General features: G+C 35.1%; 1 protein-coding gene across 9 annotated transcripts in view; it reads right to left on the bottom strand.

Annotated features, from left to right (window-relative positions):
* ASCC3 (activating signal cointegrator 1 complex subunit 3) overlaps nt 1-27502 on the bottom strand; it is a 372407-nt gene that overhangs the window by 199763 nt on the left and 145142 nt on the right. For all 9 annotated transcript variants that reach the window (XM_050786660.1, XM_050786663.1, XM_050786659.1 and 6 more), the window contains 2 exons: nt 10201-10365; nt 2691-2867 (listed from right to left, as the gene is read on the bottom strand). In XM_050786660.1, the coding sequence (XP_050642617.1) occupies nt 2691-2867; nt 10201-10365 (342 nt within the window). The remainder of the gene's footprint in view (nt 1-2690; nt 2868-10200; nt 10366-27502) is intronic.

Raw genomic sequence — 27502 nt, forward strand, 5'->3', positions numbered from 1 at the left:
CCAATTACAATGCATTTTTTTTAATTTTCAGACTACCTAGAATGCAGAGGTAACAAATTCCTTACAAACATATAACATATAACAATCCACAAAAAAAAATGCAATGCAACTTAAAAGTACAAATAGAATAACTCAGATAATAGTTTCTGAGTACTAACTTTCTAAACCCACCAAGTTTTTAAAATACAATATCTTTAAGGATATTTTTGTTAGTTACAAATATTCTAGGATAATTTTTAAAGTTCTCTCTGCTTTTCCGAGAAGCCCATTCTCCAGGCTATTTTCCTTGTATTTCACTATATAAACCATACAGCACACCTTTCCTGTATGATTCTCAATGTTACTACGGATCAAGTGTCAAATGGCACACAGAGCTGAAACATACGGTAACACACTATTTCTGTAATGTATACTGAGAGAGGATGCTATTCAGAATGCTTCTACAGAAACATTTTTCAGATTAATTGGAAATCTAATATAAAATTTATGAACTAAGAAAGGGTCTCTAAGTATTTAAGGTGATGGATATCCCAATTTAACTGATCTGATATTCAGTCAAATAGATTTGACTAAAGATTTTCATGTGATAAGTTAATACATTCATATCATTATCAATGTATTCATATAATTATGAATGTATTATGCCCACATATGCCCAGAAAATATGTAAATCTACTATGTATCAATTTAAAAAAATTTAAAAGGGTCTCATATTCCTTATTAACGATGAGAAAGCTTCTAACCTAAAAGTAAGGTGACTAACCCAAAGGAGTAGGCATGTGATCCAGCCTATTATCTCTCCACTTAACATGTATTAGTAAGAGTTTAGAGGAGGATGAAAAGCATCATGTACATCTAAAATGACAGTGATTTGGATTTTTTGTTTCATTAAGGTAAACACTTTAAAATATTGGAACTCTTATGACTTATAGTTAAGTAGGATGAGGTGATCATAGGATAATTTACTCCCCACGAATAATTTAAAAACAATCCCCACCCCCTACAAAAGACAAAACTCCCAATAACTTTTTCATTGTACTTTGGATTCATTTCTGATCAAAGCCATTATTCCAAATTAGGCATAACACTCACACCATTCTCCCATTCCTTTCATGATTATGATGGTAATGTACTGTAGTGAAATATACTTTGGATTTAATTAGTTTTTTTTTTTTTTGAGACGGAGTCTCACGCTGTTGCCCAGGCTGGAGTGCAGTGGCGCGATCTCGGCTCACTGCAAGCTCCGCCTCCCGGGTTCCCGCCATTCTCCTGCCTCAGCCTCCTGAGTAGCTGGGACTACAGGTGCCCGCCACCGCGCCCGGCTAATTTTTTGTATTTTTAGTAGAGACGGGGTTTCACTGTGGTCTCGATCTCCTGACCTTGTGATCCGCCCGCCTCGGCCTCCCAAAGTGCTGGGATTACAGGCTTGAGCCACCGCGCCCGGCTGGATTTAATTAGTTTTAGGTGATTTACCAATTTGTATGATGCAACTGAAAGAAAATAAAGTTTAAGACGGCTGACAAGCATGTGAAACAATTTTCTTCTCTTTACATCTCTCTGTGATAACCATCTGCTTATCATTTAAATTATAAAGCTGAAAACATTCTAAAACTATAAACGATGCAGTTCTACATCTATCCTACTGATATATCGAAAATGAACTAAATAATCAAATTATATTGAAACAACTGAAAAAAACAAGCAGCAAACATTGCTGAAAAGCAGCACTTGAAACAATTAAGAAGCTTAAAATATGCATAACTGTATATCATAAACTCTTCCTTTGTGCACAAGTCTAAAATGACTCCCAAGAATTCTAAAGATACCTTACTTTCATGCAATGCAGTTACAGGACATTAACTGTTGTATTATAGTAACAGTCACTTTGGATATTTTTAGGTGAATATTTTACTTATAATAGTGTAAGGTAAAAATGGCTCTATTTTACTAATAAAATTGTTTTTAGACAAGAAGTGACTGTAATACATTAAAGACTAAGGTTGACATAGTAACGTATGATTCTATCTTGTTCTCTTTTAGTAAAAATCTCAAAAGGCCTGTAAATATTTTCCTAAAACTATTTCTTCTACACAAAAAACAGGTGGTGTTGAATAGCATGATAAATGTTTAAATTTTAAGCGATGTTTCCCTTATTATAAAATAAGTCTATAATAAGCACCCTAATAGTGTGAATAATATAGGTAGTACTAATTTTAAAATTAGATAAGCTTTTTAAAGCATAGAATTTTAGAAATGCCACTTATATCTATAATAATTAAGGTAATTATAGAACATTATAAGTTGAACGGAACACCTTCCTTGATGGTTGCTACTATGAAATTATTTTTCAATTTTATATGAGGTACTATTATTTCTATTAAATGCTTGTTTAATTAGAGTTTTTATTATTTCACAATGCTCTTCAATCATTTCACTTCAAAATAACTTTTTAAAACTTTTAACAACTGAAAATATGTAACACACATTGAAAACAGCAATGCAAACTATGACAAGGTACTTTCTGTAGGAGGACTTACTCTACTACAAATAGTTGAGGAAATATGCTGGAAATATGCTGGAATGTTATGTCAAAAGACTGAAATGGTCTTTTGGAGTCTCTAACCCCAAACAAGTATTCAATAATAAGTCAACAAAAATATTTTTAGATAAGAATTAAAATGAGTATTTACCTTATTTGTACATTTAATCCCCAAAAATGTCTGTCCAAGAGGTACTGGTCGAAAACGCCCATCAAAGAAGAAAAGTCCAATGTATGGATTAACATGTAAAAATGTGGCAACGTCGAGGTAGTTAGGTAAAGTTGCAGACAGTCCAAGAATCCTTATCATACTCTGTGTGGATTCAACCTATATGGATTATTTTAATTAAATGTGGGTTATTTAAATTATTTTAAACAAAAAAATTATCATTTATCCTACTAATAGGACTTCTAAAAGCTCTAGACAGAGACGAGTGTAGAGGTCAATTGACGGTCCTATCATGTAAGACTGTCTAGCCCATAATTCACAAGCTTGATTTAACAGATACATAATAAAATTCCATACCCACTATAATTAAAAATACACACAAGGGGTGAGTGTGTTGGCTCACACCTGTAATCCCAGCACTTTGGGAGGCAAGGTGGGCAGCTTGCTTGAGCCCAGGAGTTTGAGACAAGCCTGGGCAACATGGCAAAACCCCATCTCTACCAAAAAAAAAAAAGTAACTGGTGTGGTGGCACACATTTGTAGTCCCAGCTACTCAGGAGGCTGAGGTGGGAGGATCACTGGAGCCCATATGATCGTGTCACTGCGCTCCAACATGGGTGACACAGTAAAATTTTGTTTCAAAAATAAATAAATGAATAAAAATAAAAATGCAATGGGAATTAAGAACTTTGTGACAACTAAATATATTTTTAGGTCACAAAAAACTCAGTAAATTCCAAAAACTGAAAATCAGATAGGCTATATTATCTGATTATGATGGAACATACCTAAAAAGATAAAAACAAGCGATGGCCAAAAACTTGCATTCATTTGGTAATTAAAATATATCAGTATGATTTTCTGAGTAAGCTGTTAATTTTGCTCAGTCTAGGAGATTCAATGGGTATAAGCAAAGTAGTCCAATGTGAATAATACTTTCAGAGTCATCCATCCATCAACACTGGGTTAGGATCTAATCTGCAGGCACTAGGGATGCAGTACTGAATAAGACATAGATCCACACATGCAGAGACTATTTGCAGAAACATAACAAGGGAGGGATAAAAAAAGTAGAGATGGGTAAAAATTAAAGTAACAAAACATATACAGTATCTTTTTATAAATTTGTTTTCACTGAAGAAATCTTACAGATATTGGCAAAACCCCAAACCAAATCCCATCAAAAGCAAGGAACCCTAAGTAAGGGGAAATAATCGCCAGACCTATTTTTAAAGAAACCTCTTTCACAACATATAGTAATTAGAATGACTAATTATCTCACAGTTCTATGTAGTACTAGTGGTGATTTGGAAGGAAATGAAAATGATATTTGGTTTTAAAATCATCACGTAAAACACAAGAGTTACAGAATATATTTTTAAGGTTGTTTGATGTTAAAGACACAATACTCTGGCAAACACTAGACATTTTCTGCTAAAAATCCATTTTAAAACAACCATATTTTTAAATCTAAAAGTATAATTATAATATAGTTATTTAATATAGTTAAATCTATGTGAGAAACACTTTATTTGAAATACAAATAATCTGGAATGTTATGTCTAAGCCAAACCTTGAAGTCTATACACTACACCTATTTACCTTAAAAGTATTAATTATTGACAATTACAAAAAGTTAAAAATTTACAGCTTTTCCCCTATCATTAGCTCAAGATTAGACAGTATATTTCTGTGATGTTTTCCTTCACATAAAATTTAGTTCTGATAAAATCTCCCTACTTACTAAAAGTAGGTTAAGATAATTATTAGTTCATGTTGTTAAATAAAATAGATTTAAGATTTCTTATACTTTCATCTTTTCCAAATTTCTCCCAATCATGCCAAGTGTGTTAAGAATTTAGTCCCTAACATCACCATGCAAGTTCAGAACCTGAACAAAATCTACATTGCCTTCCAATAGCTTCCGAAGGCGCTTCTACATTAGTTAAAAATGTTGAAGTGTGATGTGATGTGCCATCTACTGGGAACATTTGGTAAACACAAGGAACTTTGTAATATTTCAAAATAACTATGAGCATTGTACTAATACTTTAAAATATGAAAAGTTTCACACAAACAAATCTGTCAAGGAAGCTGAATTCTAGTGAGTCATTTAGATGAAGAAGAATTCACTATAGTAAGTTGTGAAATTATAAGGAAGATCATCATAAGCGTTAAAAATATGTTAAAAAAAAAGGGAGTGCAAAGAAAACACAGAAAAGGTATAATTCATTCTGATTCAGGAACTAGGAAACACATCATAGAAGTGGCATTTGATGGATTCAAAAGAAAAGTAAATTTTCAATAGATGGATGGGTGGAGTTACAAAAAAAGAAGGCATTATATAATTTGGCATTTACAATCCTTATGTCACAACCAACAACACATTCTGCCTCAAGTTAGATTAGTTTCGTTTTTGAAAGAGGGTCAATGATATTTAAAAGGAAGTAGGGAAAAGATCAAATAGTTTTGTGTTACTGGAACCTTTGGTAGCTGATAAAGATGTAGAAGTTAAAATTAGACAGAAGGGCTTTAATAGTTTTTAATGTCCAGCTAAACAATTTGACCATTTTTCTTAAGATAACAAACAGCAAGTCAGCAAAGGTTTATGGGCAAAGTGGTACAAAACTATGTAATTGGAATTTGATTATAATATACAGATGACAATGTGAAGATGAAATTATTATACATCTATAATATATATGATATACACTTATATCATATATTGTTATACTATATATTTATATAATATATTGCATATAATACATAATAAACTGATAATATATAGTTTGATATAGTGTATAACATTCATGGATTTTATATAGAAACTATACTATTTACAATTTATATTTTAAATAAAAATTATACATTTATAAACAATTTACAAAATTATTTGTAAACTTTCTAAGGTTATAATGCCTGCTTAAAAATATTATGATATATAACGTTATATCTATGTGTCTTTGTACATACATACAGAAAGGATTAGCACTAAGACTACAATCTGCTTTCTTTTTCTACTGGGGATGCACAGGAGAGAAAGATGTACTGTAACAGTAAAATCCTTTGTAAACATGAATGACAGACCTCTTGGAAAATATACTAATGATATTTACTTGGCCTCTAATGTTCTGTAGTTACAGAAAGTCCTTATCTTTGCTGGATGGACATGGTCTCTGTAGGTGGCTCGCTGCAAATAAATGTGGTGTATGGATTGTTATAGCGTGGCTCCTTGAAAGACATCACTAAGTTAAGTATCAGGGCATAAAACCAAAACATTTCATAATCAGACTAGCTCTCCTTTATGTAAATCATGCCCTGCATGCTTCTTTTATGAGACCTCATGTATAACATGTGGGCCAGAGCACATGCCTTGTAGGAAAAATGGACCTGGAGAATAGAGATGGTAGTTTCAGACTTCTCCATACTTCATCCGTGTCTGATAACGACCTGCATTTAAAAACTGCTCTTAAAATGGATTTTAGCTAAAAGCTGTTTTTTATAAATCGGCTTTGAAAATTTCAACCCTTTGTGTTTTCTGTATGTGTGTACATATACACATATTTTTAATTTATGTGGTAAAAAGTAAACAAGTCCCAAATACTTCTACAATTCCATTTCTACAGAAGAAACCACTTTTTAATTAGGTCCTACTTGTCAAATTTTGTTTTTGTTGCAATTGCCATCTCCCACTTTTTAGTTTAATTAGGTCCCACCTGTCAATTTTTGGTTTTGTTACAGTTGCTTTTAGGGACTTAGCTAAAAATTCCTTGCCAAGGCCAATGTCAAGAATGGTGTTTCCTAGATTTTCTTGTAGGATTTTTACAGTTTGAGGTCTTACATTTAAATCTTTAATCCATCTTGAGTTAATTTTTGTATATAGGGAAAGGTAAAGGTCCACTTACATTCTTCTGCATATGGCTAACCAGTTACCTCAGCATTATTTATTAAATAGGGAGTCCTTTCCTCACTGCTTATTTTTGTCGGCATTGTTGAGGATCAGATGGTTGTAGGTATGTGGCTTTATTTCTGAGTTTTCTATTCTGTTCCATTGGTCTGTTTGTCTGTTTTTGTACCAGTACCATGATGTTTTGGTTACTGTAGCTTTATAGTATAGTTTGAAGGTGGGTAGTGTGATGTCTCTTTTATAGTACTTTTTGCTTAGGATTGCTTTGGCTATTTGGCCTCTTTTTTTGGTTCTATATTAATTTTAGAATAGTTTTTCCTAATTCTATGAAGAATGACATCCAAACTTCAGCATCATGCAATATACCCATGTAACAAACTTGCACATGTACCCCTGTATCTAAAATAAAAGTTGAAATTGAAAAAGAAAGAAAAGAAACCACTCTTCAACTTGTTGCCTATCTTTTCATGTATATGCACCCAATTCTACACCAGCCTAAAATCTAAGTGTAAGCAAGAACTTTGTTTTGTTTATCTACAGCATTTAGAACTATGTAGCTGGTACATGTGTAGGTGCTTAATAAATGTTCATTACCTGAATGAATGAATGAATAAAAACATAAATATACTGCAAGTTTTTCTTACACAAATGGATTGTGCTATACATACAGAACAGCTTGCTTTTTCAGTGAATAATATAACATCTTTTAAGCCCAGTTCACATAAATAAATGTGGAATGTATAGATTGTTATGGTATAGCTCCCTGAATATAAATAAGAGCACAGAGTTCATTCTCACTTTTTTAAAAGGCGGCAAAGCAGCATTTTATTGCATAAATATACTATAATTCATTAAACAATTTCTTCTATTATTGAATATTCAAGGTATTACCGAAATATTTTGTATTAAAAAAAGAGCTTCAATGAATACTGGTATTACTATATCTTTATAAATTTGTGCTATTATTTCCACAGTTAGATATACAGAAGTGAAAACATAGCATTGATTTTGCTGGATGCTTTCAAATTCCATTCTGTTTTTATTTTTGTTAATGTGATAGAACAGAAATGTCTCATACTGATTCATATTCTTTTTAAGCATCTTTTAAATATTTCTCAATAATTTTTTCTACTGTAAAATGCTCCTTCCAATTAAGATTATTTTTCTTATTAATTTATAGAAACCTATTAAATATAAATGATATTAAAAAGTTGTTTTCTGTGTTGCAAATAATTTGTTATTTGGTCTCACATTTAAAATTTTAGGGGTGTGTTTTACTGATCAGAATTTTAAAATAGTTATGCATCCAAATGTGACACAGGTTTCCTTCATAACTTCTCCAGTTTTGCATATTGCATAGAACTCCCCCAACAAGATTTAAAAAAAAAAAAAAAAAACTCTCCTATGTTTTCTTCATTGAACTGGGAGCTTTGTTTGAAACAAATCATTAATACATCTAGAATTTTATGGTGAATGTATAAAATAAAAAACAAACACTTTCAAACTTTTAAAAAATACATTATGTCACTTATTGTACCTACTTCTTTACATTTCCACTTGAATCTGAATCAGAGGTATTTAGAATAAAATATAAAGAATTGATATCTAATTAGATATTGGGATGGAAGAAAGTATTAAGGAAGAAGGAAAATTTGACTATGACTCCTAGTGTTCTGGCTTCGGAATCAAGTAGATTACGATACCATATCTAGGTATATAGGGAAGATGACAAGAGTTCTTACATGTTTATGGGCAAAAGATGTCTATGGGATATCAGAGTCAAAATATACAACTGGGTTATATATATATACACACACACACACACACACGCATACACATCATACACATATCATACGTACATAATTTAGGTAAGATGGGTAGAGAAGTGGTTTTCCCTAGAGTAAATATTTAGAATAAAGAGAGAAGATGGCAAGTGACAGAGTCTTAGAGAACATAAACAATAAACATTTCCAGATTGAGAACAGGGAAGAAGCAAGGAAGGCTGAGAAACAGTAGCTACAAAAACCAACCAACAAACCAAAAAACACAAGTGAAAGTAACCAGGACAGGGTGGTATCACAGAGTCAAAGGGCAAAGAGTTTCAAGATTGAGGAAACAATCAGTAGTACTAAGCTTCAAAAACGAGTAGAATCAAAAGTTAAAAAAAAAATAGGTTTGAAAACTATCTTTCAGTAACTGGTGATCTTGGTAAAAACATTTTATTACCTATGTTTGAGCAATGACCAGACTGCAGTGGTTTAGTCAAAAGGGAAACTGAATCGAGATTAATATTTCCAGACACTAGGTGGTGGTGAGGGATAGGCTTAAGGAAATTTTTTAGTAAAGACAGAAGGGACTTTGCAATCCTTTTAAGCCAAAAAGACAGTGCCCACTGAGAAAGAACTTAAAAGACACAGGAGAAAGAAAAGGGGTAGCTTATAGAGTGAAAGAAATGGGGTCCAAGGCAAGGGGAGAAAGGACCTCTGAGAAACGAATAAGGGGTGGAATGAAGGGTATGCTTCATTCCACCCCTTATTCTGGGCATTTTCCTGTTTAGGGAGAGGAAGGAAAAGGAATGGAAATTGAGAGAGTTCAAGAACGAGGGACTGTATTTCCCTTTCAGTACAAAACACTGTTGTATAAGAATAAGGCATGACAGGGTGATGAAGAGTGAAAAAGGGAACTGGTGAAGCTTGAAAAGGGTCACATTAGGGACACAGAAAAAAAGCTGCTTAGAAGTTACAAGGTAATCCCAAGGATCCATGTGAATGTAGTCTAGGAATGTCTACTCTAAATCACAGTCTATGAAGGTATACTGATGCCAGTCAGCATCTCTAGCAATCTTTCCCACTGGTAATCAGCAATCTGGCTGGAAGTACAGACATGGCTCAATTGAGTCACTGTTGTAATTTTGTCAGGTGCTCAGGGGATAAGTAAGTAAAGTTATTAAGAAGATAAGTAATTAGTCATGGAGTCTCAGCTATTTCGGAAGAAAATAAAGGCAAGAGAATATGAATACAAGACAATAAATGAGTCAAGAAACTAGAGTTCTTGATTAGGTCAAAAAATAAGTGTTCATCTACTTTCTATATATGTACAATCTACAAGAAAACATCAGTTAAAAACTCATGAATATTATAAGATATCCTGTCTTTTCATTTAATGAAAAGAATGGTTGACAGAAAATATCTTAAGACTCTTGGCATTAGGAATTTACCAATTTTGGTTTGGACTATTTATGAATAGCCAATGAGGTCTAAAACTACGGACAACAGGCACATTCCCCCTTTTAAAAATATGAAGATTATGTCAACAGTAGATTTAGCTTTGTAACACAGGTCTACAATGAAAAAGTTTCCTTACATTTGTTCTGTTTAATTAAAGACACTGCAATAAAATACAATTTGGAATAAAAAAAGATAGGGGACTTTTATTATGAAAATAAAATAGCTAAAGTTTTCTCCATACTAGAATTATGTTAATTCCCATGAACAATGCATATTAATATTTCCTTAGAATGCTACATTTTAAGTTGAAAAACATATTTATCCCTTCAAAATAAGCTTATAAATAACTTCCTCTTACCTGCCGTAAAGTACGGGCAACTATGCTTTCTAATACTGGTCCTCTATCTTCATGCAGCAAATGAACTTCATCAAGAATAAGGAGCTTTACAATCTGGGAAAGAGCTACATCTCCAACACTCTTTCTTGTCACTACATCCCATTTTTCCGGTGTGGTCACAAGCATCTATAAGATAAGACAAATTTTAAAAGAGGAAAAGTTACATAGGTTATTTAAAATTGAACTGTGATATTCAGAAAGAAATATTTTGGCCACCTCTATATAAATCAAATAAAAAGTGTTTAGAATAGCCTAGAATTATATCTAATTTACTATAGACAACAGTCATTTCAAGATGAACTCTCTTTAAGCTGTGATATTAGGCAGTTTAAGCTCACTGAAGGTCATTTGCCAGTGAATTGTAGGGCAAAGTATACAAAATACACACTTTAAAAAAAAAAAAGTATCTTACAATGAAAAAAAAAAAAGAACACTATTTTTTAAAGTAGCATATACTGATAATGGTCTTTATTTGAAAAGGGACTAAAAAATGATGAAAGCATTAAAAGGAAAGAAAGAAAAATCAACAATTCACTCTACTGATAATCTACCTTTGGATAATGACAGATTAAAAATAACCTGAGATATAGTATCATAAATATACCCAGAGATCACTTACTAACAGTGCTTTTCATTGAAAAACATGCCCATGTATTGTAAAACAAAAAGACACCATAATTCTCCTAAACTTTAAATTAATGGCACATTAAAATATAAAACTAGCTAGTTATTAGTAAATATTAGGAGAGGTACAAAGTAGATTATTAAATTACAATAATGTGTAATTTAACAATTACAAAGCTATCTACCTCACCACCAACTTAGAATAGTATGCCAGCCCTTTCTTATTAATTTGCAGAGAAAAAATGTGGTAACAAATTATAAAATCAAAACTTTCAGATATCAGAAACTATTCCTAATTTGAAAATCCCAAATCCAAATGCTCCAGTGAATATTTTCTTGGAGCATCATGTCAGCACTCAGAAAGTTCTAGATCTTGAAGCATTTTGGATTTTAGATTTTCAAATTAGAGATGCTCAACCTGTACCACCAAATCTTAAAAATCCTTTCTAGTATTTTGTTTTCTATGCTTTAATTTCAGCACAGTAAGAAGTGGCTTCATTTATAATACTATTTTACTACTTCAGTTTCCTGAACTAAAATGACTAGAAAATAAAGTGTCATATTTGCTTAACGAATTGGAACTCATGCAAGACATTTCCATCTGCTCTTGCATTAGGGCCTGGGTTAACTGTCAATATTTTTACTGTCAACTTAAATTTCTCTCAGTACATGTACTTAATCCCTCGGCAATATAAAAATCAGTATTCTAAACTGTTCCAACTTTAGACTGTCCACTGGGAAAATGGCATAGTTGAGATGTTTATAAACCACCATTATGCCAAACATTTGGTGTATTTAATTTTTAAATCTCATTAATTTCACAGCAAAACCAAAGGACCTAAGACTTGCTAGAACCAATTCATCTTAAACATTATTATTAAAAACTTTCCTTACAGCTGTATATAGTAAAGTTACACTATTTCATTTTCTACAATTGTTTAATGACTACTCCATTATTGTTTATCCTAGGTAAAGTGTATTCCTCCTTGAGGAGGGGACGAGAAGAGAAAAACACAGTAAAAATTTTAATCTGAACTTTTAATGATTAGTTGCATAATCTACTAATTGAATACTATAGCAAGCCCTATATCAAACACACCAGAGGGTAGTGCTTCACTGAATGAAGAACATCTCGCCCAAATCCACGTATTCATAGACTTGTCCCAAACGGAATTTTTTGAATTTTGAACTAAAGAATTATGGGAGAGATCATAAAACCTCTCGTGAAATAATGCCTCCGAGATAAATGAGTTTGTGCATTTTACATTTGGTTCTTTTTCCCCCCACAAATTACTAGATTGAATTAATCTAATGCTCCTTAAGAAACAGAAAATGCAAAGATTCAATAGGTTGAAGGAACTTTTACTGTGTCAGCCAGGCAGCAATTACAGGCAGATGACCAGCTACAGTGTTAGACCCCAGAGCTATGGAGCTATGGATCTGAACTTTCTGTTCTGGGCTTGTAACAACAACAACAACAACAACAACAACAAAAAGGTTCTAAATATATTTTATTCATATTTTTACTCTACAAGTAGTTATTAGAGGCAAAGATTAAAAATGATTAATGTTATTAACATGGCTTCACAAAGAACTGAGCCAGAATGAAGAGAAAGAAATCAAACTAGTGGTTTGGAGGGGGAGGGGGGAACAGACAGAAAAGTGGCAGTAGGGATCATTCCAAGGAGAAAAAAATTTTTCTATACCTTCTTAAGAGTGTGGCTTACACATGTGCCAAAACAGTGTATCTCTTCTATTTGACTGTAAGTCAAAGAAAGTCTAAAAATAAATTTTTCTTTCCTAAAGATAAACATCTGCAAACAAAACATTATTCTCTATGTGTCAAAAGTAACAATCAAATTGTCTAACTAGACATAACAAATGCAATATGTGAGCTTGGGAACAAACATTAAGCTGCACATATAAATGTTACTATAGTATATAACTATGCTATAGTGCTTAATATTCAGTAAACACAGGAGCCAAAAAATTAATTGAAAATAATGAATATATTTTTTTCATATTTAATAAAAAAACACAAGAAAGAAGGGGGGAATGATAGAGTAACAGACAGACAGTCAGACAGAAGTGACATCACTATACAACTACCATAAAAGTTAGAATGAATGATAGAAAATACCAGAGGATATGTTTACAGAGGATGTGGAGCAACTAGAACTCTCCTAAACTGAAGGTGGAATATAAACTTACACAACCACTTTGAAAAACTGCTTGGTAACATCTAGTAAAGCTGAAATATGCATGCGTTGTGACCCAGAAATTCCATTTCCTAATATACTATATACCCAACAGAAACACACATATATGTGCACCCAAAGACATGTATAAGAATTTTTATTGCCATATATATTATAAATATTATATTATAAATACTCCAAAATCAAAAACAAACCAAATGTCTATCAACAATAACATGGAAAAATAATAAGTAATATATTTATACAGTGGAATAAAATACATACTGAACAATAAAAATAAGTAAACTACTAAACTATATGCAACAGCATGGAAAAAAAATTCATATTAAGTATAATCACTTTTCACCTTCTCCTTTCCCACTCTCTCCTTTGCCAAGAAGTCTCTTCCCAAAAACGAAAGCATCCATAGCTGGGGATGGCCTATGATAAATCTCATATTCCATGTTTATGGGGCACATGTTAGCACTTAGGGAAGAAAGCACACTTGATGATAGCATGAATACGTCAGAAATAGTCGTGCCAATTCAACCTCATTTTCACTTCGGATAAAGTCAACAAGAAGGTAGTGAAGAGAAAGCACCAGACACAGTATATACAGAGTTTTCTGTATATACTGAAACTTTTGACAAAGCTTGCCCATGATATCTTTATGACTAAGACAAATCAGGAAGGCCAATAATACAACTATGGGTTTCTGAACAATCTCACTGAAAGACTGGTACTTGAACAAGAGCAAAAAGTTAATCAAAACCAAAATAGTCATTATTTTAGAATGAAGGAGCTAGTGTGAGGGGGTAAATAAGACAGGGAGAGGACTAGAGAAATTAAGAGGAAGAGAAAGAAATAAGGAGGGAGAGAGAATGTGTGTGTGAACAGAGAAGACATTTTATGGAAACGTTTCAACTTCTTGAACAAACTTGTAGAAGAAGATCTTGAACAAAGATCTGTCAGAGCAAATGTGTACTGGAAGCTATGCTTCAATTTTTCTTTAGTGAAAAAAAACTAGCTAGGCAATGATGCACCTAATCCTTAAAACCTTCCAATTTTAATTGTTTCATTATACATAAAATGGAGTCCTAAGGTTTTTTTTTTTTATTATTGAGAATACATATCTGGCTTAAGACACAAACATGTTTGTGATGCATAAAAGTAGTCTGTTGTATGTTTAACTCATCTTATTATAGCTAATGTGAAGTTATGCAAGTCATACTGATATATTGAATTTTAAATAATTTGTCATTTTGACTATTAGAACAATTTGTTTCTTTGAAGCACATGGCTAAAACGTAGATTTAAAATTTTGAATCAAAAGGAATACACAAATTTTAAAGATAAGGGTATATTTTCTTGTGTTTATAACATTTAAAACTGATTTTGAAATTTTTAGTACGTAGACTGTAGTAAACTGGGAACAAATGGTAAAATTACATATGTGACTTTTTTAAAACCAGAATGATAAAATATCAAAACATAGCCACTAAAATCCAACAGTACATTATATATCATCAAATCTCAGGAGCCACTGATTCCAGCTATACCATATTTTATTGTCACTAAGAAGGTGAAAAAATACCACTGAGCTGTGTGCAGTGGCTCACACCTGTAATCCCAGCACTTTGGGAGGCCAAAGTGGGAAGATGACTTGAGGCTAGGAGTTTGACACCAGCCTGTGCAGTATAGTGAGACCTCGCCTCTAGAAAAATAAAAAAATAAAAATTAACTGGATGTGGTTGCACACGCCTGTAGTCCTACAAGGGGTTGAAGTGGGAGGATCACTTGAGCCCAGGAGTTTCGGGCTGCACTGAGCTGTGATCATGCCACTGCACTCCAGCCTGGGAGACAGGGCAAGACTCCATCTCTGAAAACAAAACAAAACAAAACAAAACAAGACAAAACAAATGCCACTACCAAGTATACTTTCAAAATGTATCTTACAATTGATAAAATATGGTACATTTAGTTAAAAAATGTTAGGAATCTGTTAACTAAGCTAAAGAGCAACCTTCAAGAATGCTTGCCTAGTACATCTTCTGTGGTGAAAATAGCCTGGAATTGCTACAAATCACATTCTAAGATGATAGGTGTAGACCAGGCAACAGCTTGCAAGATTTAAGAAATACTGTCTTCCTCTCTAAAATACATAATCACATACTCAGTCAACCAATAAGCTTATAAATTATATGAATGTTTTAATTTAAAGATTAAATCTAAAATGTCACATGGTTTACATTCCATAAACATACATATAATTAGTTATACTAACCTCTGATATACAAATGTCAGTTCTGATTGATGGCAACGGTCCCCATAATGGAATCTGACAGCTTGCAGATTATACCTGCCCCTTGGGACTCTACAACAAATCAGTTAGTTCCAACCACTTCCTCTTCAACATTTTTTATGTTCCCTGCTCTCCCATCAATTCACATGCACGAATGCACAGTCACACACATAAAGCATAGTTTCAAATATCGAGTTATAGTTATGTCAAGGATGGTGGCTTTCAATTACAAAATAAAAATGTATTCAAATACAAAAGTATTCTCACAGCTTACTGTTTGTTGAAAAGTACAATATAATAAAGCTAAAGCACGAAGAGTGTCACCTGAAATGTATCTCGGTATTTTCATGTTAGGAAAAATAAATGATACTATTTTTAGCTAAAATTTCAAATTGACACTTACAAAAAAACAAAGTATAATTCAATAAGAAATTCTAAAGCTTCTGAAGGAACAGAGCAGGAAATGCCGAGAATCGGGGAGAGAAGTTCTCCTATTCAAAACTGAACATGTAAAAGAATTCTTTTTCTTTTCTTTTTTTTTTTTTTGAGACGGAGTCTTTGCTCTGTCACCCAGGCTGGAGTGCAGTGGTGCAACTCGGCTCACTACAAGCTCCGCCTCCCGGGTTCACGCCATTCTCCTGCCTCAGCCTCCCGAGTAGCTGGGACTACAGGTGCCCACCACCTCGCCCGGCTAGTTTTTTGTACTTTTTTTTTTTAGTAGAGACAGGGTTTCACCGTGTTAGCCAGGATGGTCTCGATCTCCTGACCTCGTGATCCGCCCGTCTCGGCCTCCCAAAGTGCTGGGGTTACAGGCGTGAGCCACCGCGCCCGGCCAAAAGAATTCTTTCTAGATTATGTGTGTTTACATCTGAAATACAATTCTTTTTGCAGTTCATTCTTTGCAGTTCTTTTTGTTAAGACATTTTTCATCAATGCCAGAATATACATACTGAAGTCTAGCCTCATTAGCATAAGCTTGTAAAAAAAGGGACACAATACTTTGTTACCCTGAAACCTTAACTAATTACATATAATTGAGAAAAATACAAAGTTGTTTATATTTCTGTTTATAGAAACCATAAAGCCCTTGTTCATCACTCTAACTGCTTACCTGTAATACTCCAGGATTTCACTCCATTAACATCTCATAGAGCAGGCGTCTGCTACAACTTAGAATGCCTCTTCACGCTCATAAAGACAGTTTGTTGTTCACATGTGACTAATTTGTGGTAGCAACCTGTCCTGCAGTGAGGCCTAATCGTTAACAATTGAGATACTCACAGAGAACAGGTTTCCTTCATTTATTGTAAAGTTGTGTTTTTCAAATTGGACTGGTTTGTGTGCTTTGAAAGCAAAACCAAACCAAACCAAAACAAAACACAACTTTGAACGTTTGAGAGTCACTACCTCTTACCTGCCACATTTGTAAAGCCCAGTTTGAGGATCAATCTCTTACATAAAAAAAAAAAAAACCACTTTAAAATGTCATACTGCAGGTTGGGTGTGGTGGCTTACACCTGTAGTCCCAGCACTTTGGGAGGCTGAGGCAGGCAGATAACCAGAGGTCAGGAGTTTGAGAACAGCCTGACCAACATGGCGAAACCCCGTCTCTACTAAAAATACAAAAATTAGGCAGGCATGGTGGTGGGCGCCTGTAATCCCAACTACTTGGGACGGGGAGTCAGGAAAATTGCTTGAACCCGGGAGGCGGAGATTGCAGTGAGTGGAGATCGCGCCACTGCACTCCAGCCTGGACCACAGAGCGAGACTCCATCTCAAAAAAAAAAAAGAAAAAAAAAAGGCGTATTGCAATACAACACTACTACACCTTAAATGTGATGAACTAAATAAATGTATTATGCAGTTCTCCACAAAAAAGACTCAAAATAATAAAAAATTTATCTCTTCAAAGTAACTCCAGACAGTCAATATTAACAGATTACATTTATTCAAGAATAAGTAGTCAAAAGTTTGTTTGGGGTGTACTTTTGGGAAAGGAAGACAGAGGAAAGGGGAATCTAAAACCCTATCAACAAATTACAGTATGATAAAGGCTACTGAAAATGACCATAATTAAGAAATAAATGTTTTTGTAGTTCCCTATTGTTCACACATTTCAATTATTTAAACCATTTCTTTTTTAATTGGAAAAAAGAACAACGAACATGGGTACATCTATGAATTTCACCATAATTTGTTTATCCAAGAAGAGTTTCCTGATGGAAATTTGTGACTAACTCACTCATTCAATGTCCTTAGATGTGTGTCTATCTATGGTTAGAATACAAAGATAACTAGAAATCATACTTTGAGAAAATACAGCAAAACAGAGGAGAAATGTGGTCCAAACTCACACAATGTTATGAAATGCAATGGTCATCTATGTGGCACAGCTGTTCCAATTCGAGTAGCCGCCACTGCCACAACCTATACCTCAAGGTCCACATTACTAATATAGCACTAATATGAATGTAGTATAGAGCCAAGTGAAATTATACAATTTCTATATTTTCCCCTCCATTTCCTTCCATTTCCTACAATCTAACTAACAACACTGGAAAACTAACAAACAACATTAGAAAAAAGATCAAGGAACAATGATTTGTTATTGGTTTTGAAGTGGCTTAACAGAAGTTCACATACACTAAAAATAGGGTTTAGTAAAGTGATAAAGGAGAAAAGCAAATATGACCAAAGTATGCATAATATGTGATTATATATAAAACCTTGCCCTAAGCTTTTGACACTATATTGAGAAAGCAAAACTGGCACATAGCTTCAAATAGAGACAAAACAGAACCTCAATAAAAATGTTATTCTGGCATCAAACTTTAAGAGCATTTCTTCTACAGAACACTATTCTGGAGACTGAATGACACAGTATGTTCACTCAGTACCATCTTGTTAGTGAAATTTGTTCCCCAATGTGGCACTATTGGGAAGTGAGGTCTGTTGAGTGGTGTTTGGGTCATGGTGTCAGATCCCTTATGAATAAATTAATGCCCTCCTTTGGGGGTGAGTGGATTTTCGCTCTATTAGTTCCCAGAAGGACTGGCAGTCAAAAAGCGTCTGGAACCTACCCACCAAGCAACCCCTGCAGTGGCACTTACGTAAGGAAGAGATCTAGTTTCAATTTTCTGCATGTGGCTAGTGAGTTATCCTAGCACTATTTATTAAATGGGGAATCCTTTCCCCGTTGCTTGCTTTTGTCTGGTTTTTGAAGATCAGCTGGTTGTAGGAACACAGTCTTATTTCTGAGTTCTCTGTTCTGTTCCATTGTTCTATGTCTCTGTTCTTGTATCAGTACCATGCTGTTTTGGTTGCTGTAGCTTTGCCGTATAGTTTGAAGTCAGGTAGCATGATGCCTCCAGCTTTGTTCTTTTTCTTTTGGACTCTCTTGGCTATTTGGGCTTCTTTTTGTTCCATATGAATTTTAAAATAGCTTTTATTTCTAATTCTGTGAAGTATGTCAATGCTAGCAATTTTTGCACATTGATTTTTTTATCCTGAGATATTGCTAAAGTTGCTTACCACTTTAAGAAGCTTTTGGAATGACACAATGGGGTTTACTAGATAAAGGATCATGTCATGTGCAAACAAAAATAATTTCACTTCCTCTCTTCCTATACGAATACCCTTTATTTCATTCTCTTGCCTGATTGCCCTGGTGAAAACTTCCAATAATATGCTGAATAGGAGAAGTGAGAGAGGGAATCCTTGTCTTGTGCTGGGTTTCAAGGAGAATGCTTCCAGCTTTTGCCAATTCAGTATGATATCAGCCATGGGTTTGTCATATATAGCTCTTATTATTTTGAGGTACATTCCTTCAATACATAGTTTATTGAGAAATTTTAATAGTAGCAATGTTGAATTTTATCAAAGGCTTTTCTGCATCTATTGAGATATTCATGTGGTTTTTGTCTTCAGATTGATTTATACAATGAATCACATTTATTCATTTGCATATATTGAACCAGCCTTGCATCCTGATATGAAGCCAACTTGATTATAATCGATAAGCTTTTTGTTGTGCTGCTGGGTACAGTTAGCCAGTATTTTATTCAGGACTTTTGCATTGAAGTTCATCAAGGACATTGGCCTCAGGTTTTGTTTTTTTTGTTGGATTTTCCAGGTTTTGGCATCAGGATGATGCTGGCCTCACACAATGAGTTAGGGAGGAGTCCCTCTTTTTCAATTTTTTGAAATAGTTTCAGTAGAAATGGCATCAGCTCTTTGTAATTGTGGTAAAATTCAGTTGTGAATCCATCTGGTCCTGGGCTTTTTTTGGCTGGTAGGCTATGTATTACCACCTCTATTTCAGAACTCACTATTGGTCTATTCAGGGATTCAATTTCTTCCTAGTTCAGTTTTGGGAGGGTATATGTATCCAGGAACTTATCCGTTTCTTCTAGATTTTCTAGTTTATGTGCATAGAATGCTAGTTTATAGTATTCTCTGGTGGTTGGTTGTATTTCTGTGGGGTCAGTGGTGATATACCCCTTATCATTTCTGTTTGTGTTTGATTCTTCTCTCTTTCCTTCTTTATTAATCTAGCTAGTGGTTTAATAATTTTTTTATTTAAAAAAAACAGCTCCTGGATTCATTGATTTTTTGAAGGGTTATTCATGTCTCTATATCCTTCAGTCAGCTCCGATCTTGGTTATCTCATTTTCTGCTAGCTTTGGGGGTTGTCTGCTCTTGGTTCTCTCGTTCTTTTAGTTGACATGTTAGATTGTTAATCTGAGGTGTTTCTAACTTTCTGATGTGAGAATTTAGCACTACAAATTTCCCTCTTAATACTGCTTTCACTGTGTCCCAGAGATTCTGGTACACTGTCTCTTTGTTTTCAAAATTTTGAAAGAACTTCTTGATTTCCGCCTTAATTTCATTATTTAACTAAGATTCATTCAGGATCAGGTTGTTTAATTTCCATGTAGTTGTGTGATTTTGACTGAATTTCTTAATCTTGAGTCTAATTTGATTGCACTGTGGTCTGAAAGACTGTTGATTATTATTTCAGTTTTTACGCACTTTCTGAGGAGTGTTTTACTTCCGATTATGTGATCAATTTTAGAGTAAATGCCATGCAGCAATGAGAGAAATGTATATTCTGTTGATTTTTGGGTGGAGAGTTCTGTAGATATCTATCTGCTCCAATTGATCCAAACCTGGGTGCAGGTCATGAATATCTCTGTTAATTTTCAGTCTCAGTGACCTAAAATTGTCAGTGAGATTTTAAAGTCTCCCGCTATTACTGTGTGTGAATCTAAGTCTCTCTGTAGGTTTCTAACAACTTGCTTTATGAATCTGGGTGCTCCTGTATTGGACACATATATTTAGGTTAGTCAGCTCTTCTGGTTAAACTGCACCCTTTATCATTATGTAATACCCTTGTCTTCTTTTTTATCTTTGTTGGTTTAAAATCTGCATTGTAAGAAACTAGGATGGCAACCCCTGCTTTTTTTCTGTGTTCCATTTGCTTGGTAAGTACTCCTTTATTTTGAGTTTATGTGTGTCTTTGCCTGTGACACGGGTCTCTTCAAAACAGCAGACTGATGGATCTTGGCTCTTTGTCCAGCTTGCCATTCTGTGTCTTTTAATTGGGGCTTTTAGTCCATTTACATGTAACATTAATATTGTTATACATTAATTTGATCCTGTCATCATGATATTGGCTAGTTATATGGTTGCTTCACAGTGTCATTGCTCAGTTTAATTCAATGTGTTTTTGTAGGACTGGTAATAGTTTTTCCTTTCCAAATTTACTGCTTCCTTCAGGAGCTCTCGCAAGGCAGGCCTGGTAGTGATGAATTCCCTCAGCATTTGCTTCTCTTTCTCCTTTGCTTACGAAGCTTAGTTTGGCCAGATAGGAAATTCTGGGTTGGAAATTCTTTTGTTTAATAATGTTGCATATTGGCACACAATCTCTTCCAGCTCGTAGGTTTTCCACTAAGAGGTCTGCTGTTAGTCTGATGGGCTTCCCTTTGTAGGTGACCTGGCCTTTCTCTCTGGCTGCCCTTAATATTTTTTCTTTCATTTCAGCCTTGGAGGATCTGATGATCATGTGCCTTGGGATTGATCTTCTCATGGATTATCTTTAAGTAGAGTTCTCTGCATTTCCAGAATTTGAATGTTGGCCTGTCTTTTTAGGCTGGGGAAGTTCTCCTGGATGATATCCTGAAGTGTGTTTTCCAACTTGGTTCCATTCTCCCCATCTCTTTTAGGTACCCCAATCAGTCATAGGTTCAGCTTCTACCTAATCAAATATTTCTTGGAGCCTTTGATCATGTATTTTCATTCTTTTTTTCTCTATTCTTTTCTGCCTGTCTTATTTCAGAAAGATAGTCTTCAAGATCTGAGATGATTTTCTCTGCTTGGTCTATTCTGCTACTGATACTTGTGATTGCATTGTGAAGTTCCTGTAGTGTTATTCAGCTCCATGAGGTTGGTTATGTTTATCTCTAAATTGGCTATTTCGGCTGTCAGCTCTTGTACTGTTTTATCTGGATACTTAGCTTCTTTGCACTAGGCTACACCATGTTCCTTTAGCTCAGTGAAGTTTGTTATTACCCACCTTCTGAAGCCTACTTCTGTTAATTCAGCCATCTCAGTCTCAAACCAGTTCTATGTCCTTGCTGGAGAGGTGCTATTGTCATTTGGATAAAAGGCACTGGCTTTTAGAGGTTTTGGCATTTTTGTGTTGCTTCTTTCTCATCTTTGCGGGCTTATCTAGCTCCAATCTTTGAGGTTGCTGTGCTTTGATTGGGGTTTTTGTGGGGTCCTTTTGTCAATGTCGATATTGCTGTTTTCTGTTTGTTTGTTTTTCTCTTAACAGTCAAGCCACTCTTCTGTAGGACTGCTGTGATTTGCTGGAGGTCTGCTCCAGATCCTAGTTGGCTCAGTTTTTCTCATACCTGGAGGTATCACCAGCAGTGAAGGCTATGAAACAGCAAAGATGGCAGCCTGCTTCTTCCTTTAGAAGCTCCATCCCAGGGGGTACTGACCTGTTGTTGGCCTGAATGTGCCTATAGGAGGTGGCTGAAGACCTCTGTTGGGAGGTCTCACCCAGTCAGGAGGAATAGAATTTGGCATTCATTCAGAGATGCATTCTGACTGCCTTTTGGTTTAGCAGGTGTGCTGCATTAGGGGGTACCCTTCCTCATTTGGACCATTTGGACTCTCCAAAGGCACTTGACTGGAACGGCTGAATTGACTGAACCAAGAAATGGCAGCTGCCCCTAACTGCAGGAGCTCCATCTTAGGGAGAGATCAGAGCCCTGACCGTATAACACTGGCTGGAGCAGCTGAAGCCCCTACAGGGAGGTACTGCCCAGTGAGGGTGAACATATCCAAGTCCTGTTTAAAGAAGCAGTCTGGGCACAGTCTGGCAAAGGAGCTGTGCTGCTTTGGAGGGGACCTTTCTTCATCTAGACCATTTGGGCTCTCCAAAGCCAGCAGGCTAGAGTGGCTGAGTTGGCCAAACTGCAGAGATGGGAGCCCCCATCTTCCCTATCACAGAAACTCCATCCTGTTTCAGGCAGACTTGAGCCTGTTGCCACTGGCTGGCTGGAATTCCAAGCCAGTGGGTCTTATCTTGTCAGGTGTGGTGGAAGTGAGGCCTGCAGAACAATGCTGCTTGGCTTTCTGGATTCAGCCCCGTACCTAGGGGAATGTACAGGTGGACCTCTCTCGCCTTGCCAGGGATCTCGAGGCCATAGTATGCAAAAGTCCTGGGTCTCTGTGTGTGCCTGAGTGGCTGCTCTGCCAAGACTCTACACAGCTCTGTGTATCAGACCCAAGGCTCTGGTAGAGTGGGTTCATGAGGAGATCTCCTGATCCACAGGTTGCAAAGATCTGTGGGAGAAGTATGGTTTCCCAGGTGGGGTCACACAATAACTCACTTCTTCCCTTGGCTGGGGGTGGGGAGTCCTTTGGCTCTGTGCCACTCTTGGGTGGGCCATCATCCCACCCTGCTTTTCTGCATTATCCATGGGTTGAGTTGTTTGCCTAATCAGTCGCAATGTGAGAACCTGGATATTTCAGTGGAAGGTGCTGTTATCACGTGCCCCTTTCATTCCTCTCCATGATTGCCACAGACTGCAGCTGCTTCTAATTGGCCCTCTTCGTCATTTTCAGCCATAAGCTGATTCTTGACTTACAGATTTTTATAATGCTCCTGTCTCGTGACTTCCCTATTCCCTTCAATCCTCAGTCTCCTCCCTCACCCCCGGCCTCTCCTATCAAAACAGGCTACCATTTACTCCCTTATCTCCCATAAGGCAACAGCTGAGGTCTCCTGGTTTATGTCCTCCAAAGCAAGAAAGCAGAGTGGGTGGTCCTATTAACATGGTTTTCATTCTATATTTGTATAAATAGTAACGTATTAACATCCTTAAATCTATATTCTTAGAGCCATGCCTCATTTGTCAATATACTATATATCTGATAGATTATGGTTTAATGAAAACACATTCAATATCTTTCAGTCATGCATTTATCAAATATTTATTATACACCTACTAGTACAAATCCTACAGTTCCCTACAACATAAGATGAAAAGATAACAGTACTTACATATCACTGGATTATAATGAATATGAGACACATTAATACTCACAAATCTTTAGAATAATGCCTGACAGATAGGGATCAATTGTGTTTTCTAACATCAGCATCATTACCATCATGCAGGGTTTTTAAACTATTTTAAAAACTGTATCTATGCTTAAGTAGCTTATTAAACACTGCCTGTTAAACGATTAACATACTGAACTGATATATGAAAAAGATACACAGTACTTTATCAAGCTATATAAAGGACTTTACCCTGAATGTTCTTACTTATCCTTAGCAGAAGCTCAAACCTTCAGCAAATCCAGAAGCTGAAACAAATCCTTTTATACTGATAAAATCTACATTGTGTATTATTTTACTTTCCCTTAGTTATTTCATATTTTATCAAGTAGCTTAAATTTATTTTATTTTATTTTTAGCTCTTTATACCAAATAGAACACTGGGAAAGAGAAGGGAGGAGTGGGGGCAAAGATTACTGATTATTATAGGTAGGCTATAAAACTCAACTATATTTTCCAGAGCTAAGTACAATCAACATAGCAACAACAATTTCTGTGCCTAAATATGTAATATAAACAGCCAAGGTCTAGAAGTCAAACTGGTTTCTAATTTTCTATGAATGACTATAGGTAACTTGATAACAAAGGATAACATCAAAATTAACTTTTATAATGATAAATTATGAAACAACAAACTAATAAAAATACTATTTCCAGTTACTAATTTGAATGTGTTAAAATCCTGGAGTCGTACAGGGTCATTTTGCAAGCTTCAATGTTTTATTCAGGAGGCATGTCCAATTTTCAACTTACAGAGTTTTTATTAGCTATTATACACTGTTTTCTGGTATGCACTTTTAGCTAATCATATACACTCTTGATTTTTCCAATGGAAAAAACTTGGAAATGCTATAAACAAACTCCCAAGGAAGAGTTAAATAAATATCAAATATTCATATGATGCAGAGAGTACTCTGCAAGACCCTAGGAAGCTAGAAGCAGAGAATTCTCACTGTATGTTTGAGAATCGTGTCAAAATTGGTTCAAGAATCAGGAAAGCATGACGTTTGTAAACATTCCCGTAAGCTAAAGCCAACAGACTGTAAGCTTAACTTCTATTAAAGGGGAGTGGAGTAACTTAGCAACAATTGGCTTTTTTCTGAACTATGGCAGGACCTTTTGTGAACAAGCAACTGTGTGTCTCATAATGAAAGTAAATGTGGGCCGGGTGTGGTGGCTCATGCCAGTAATCCCAGCACTTTGGGAGGCTGAGGCGCGCGGATCACAAGGTCAGGATTAGAGACCAGCCCGACCATGGTGAAAACCCATCTCCACTAAAAATACAAAAATTAGCTGGGCGTGGTGGTGCGTGCCTGTAATTCCAGCTACTCAGGAGGCTGACGCAGTAGAATCGCTTCAACCTGGGATAGAGAGGTTGCAGTGAGACAAGATCGCACCATTGCACTCCAGCCTGGGTGACAGAGCGAGACTCCATCTCAAAAAAGAAAAAAAATTAGCCAGGCATGGTGGTGGGTGCCTGTAATGCCAGCTATTAGGGAGGCTGAGGCAGATAATTGCTTGAACCCAGAAGGCAGAGGTTGCAGTGAGCCGAAATTGCATCACAGCACTCCAGCCTGGGTGACAGAGTGAGACTTGGTCTCAAAACAAAACAAAACAAAAAAACAAAAAAACTCAACAACAACAAGAACAAGAAAATGTGGATGCATGCACATACACTGCCTCTCCTCCTGTTCTGTATTGCCATCATGCTTTCTGTAAGCATATGTTTGCACTGTTGGAAGGGACTTTCTGTGATAATTGTAATGTTCTGTGTATCTGCATTATCCAAGTTGGCAGCCACTGGTAACTACTGAACAGTTGAAATCAGGCTAACTGCAAATGAGGAAAAGAATTTTAAATTTTATTTATTTTTAATTTTAACAGTCATTTATGGCTAGTGGCTACTGTATTGAGCAGCACTGCTCTATTTCCTAGTTTAATAAATGAGGGATACGTGGCAGGTTTGTGTGTCTTGTATTTTCCTATCAATCAGTAACCTTTTAGTCTTTTCCCATCAATCAGTAACCCACTTTGTCAATGTCATTAAATTCCTTTTAGATATGTATCTATTGACATAGATAGGTCATGGTATATTTTTAAATAATAAAAAAGCAGGATATAAAGCAGCTTATTTGTATAGCTTTATTAAAAGATAGCTAACACTTATTGAAAACTTATTGTGTGCCAAGAACTATTCCAAACACTTCACATGTATAAAATCAGTTAACTTTCAAGTAAAATCATCAATCCAACTTTTAACAGAACAATTTTTAAAATAAGGAAACTAAAACACATAGAATTTGAGTAACCTGACCAAAGACCTAAGTGGCTGAGGTAGGGTTTCAATCCCAGTGATCTACTCCATAGACTATTTTGCTTACGCCGCACTGCCTTTAATTAAATAGATTAATCTAACGTATCTTAGAACAAGTTAAATAGTATACGTACTTGTAATAACTTGTGACTACATATGTTAGTTTTGTCTCTTAATTTTTCTGTTAAAAAGAATATGCATTGAAATGAGATGGAAAACAAAACAAAAAGTGTTTAAAAAATTAAATACTTTAGAAGGATCAATATCCTAAGGGTTGTGGGTAATTTTTTCCTACTTTCTAAAACTTCAGATTCCTTTCACTCACTTAAGGTTGTACTACCATTAATGCAATGTTTTCTGGGAGTTCAAGTTTTGCAAATGAATTAATAATAGCTAGAAGCCTCACTATTTGCACTTTTATAGCATTCTTTGCTGTACAGTTACAAGGTAAAATTAAATAGTAATAGGTGGAAAAAGTTATCAAAAATCAGTGAAAACCACATGGAATTCATATGGAAATGAGAAGACCTGAAATAATCAAAACAACTTTGAAAAAGAACAAGTTGGAAGACTTAACCTGATTTCAAAACTTAACGTATAGTTATAACAATCATGAGTATGGTATTAGCATAAAGATAAATATATAAATTAATGCAAAGAAGTAGAATTCAGGAATAAATCCACACATATATAGTCAATTTGTTTTCCATAGAGGTGCCAAGGCAATTTGACGCTAGAAGTTCAAAAGACACTGTTACAAACATCAAAAGGCAAACCTACTAGATGGAAGAAAATACTTGCAAAACACATATCCAACAAGGAGCTTGTATTCAGTCATACAACATCTTACATCTCAATTGCAAGACAAACTACCCACTTGAAATATTTTAGACAGGGCAAAAGACTTGAATACAAACATCACCAAAGAAAATATATAGTTGCAAAATAAAAAACATAAAAAGATGCTCAACATCATTAGTTGTTGGGGAAATATAAGTGAAAATAACAAGCTGATACTACATACCCACTAGAATAACTAAAATTACAAAGAGTACCCATATAAGTTTTGAAGAAGATATGGATAAACTGGAACTTTCATACTCGGCTGGTGGGTGGTATTGCTGCTTTGGAATACAGTTCTGTAGTTTCTCATAAAAACACCCACTATATGTCAAGCAATTCCACTCCTA

The sequence above is a fragment of the Macaca thibetana genome, chromosome 4 (genome assembly GCF_024542745.1).
Source record: "Macaca thibetana thibetana isolate TM-01 chromosome 4, ASM2454274v1, whole genome shotgun sequence".
Taxonomy (NCBI): domain Eukaryota; kingdom Metazoa; phylum Chordata; class Mammalia; order Primates; family Cercopithecidae; genus Macaca; species Macaca thibetana.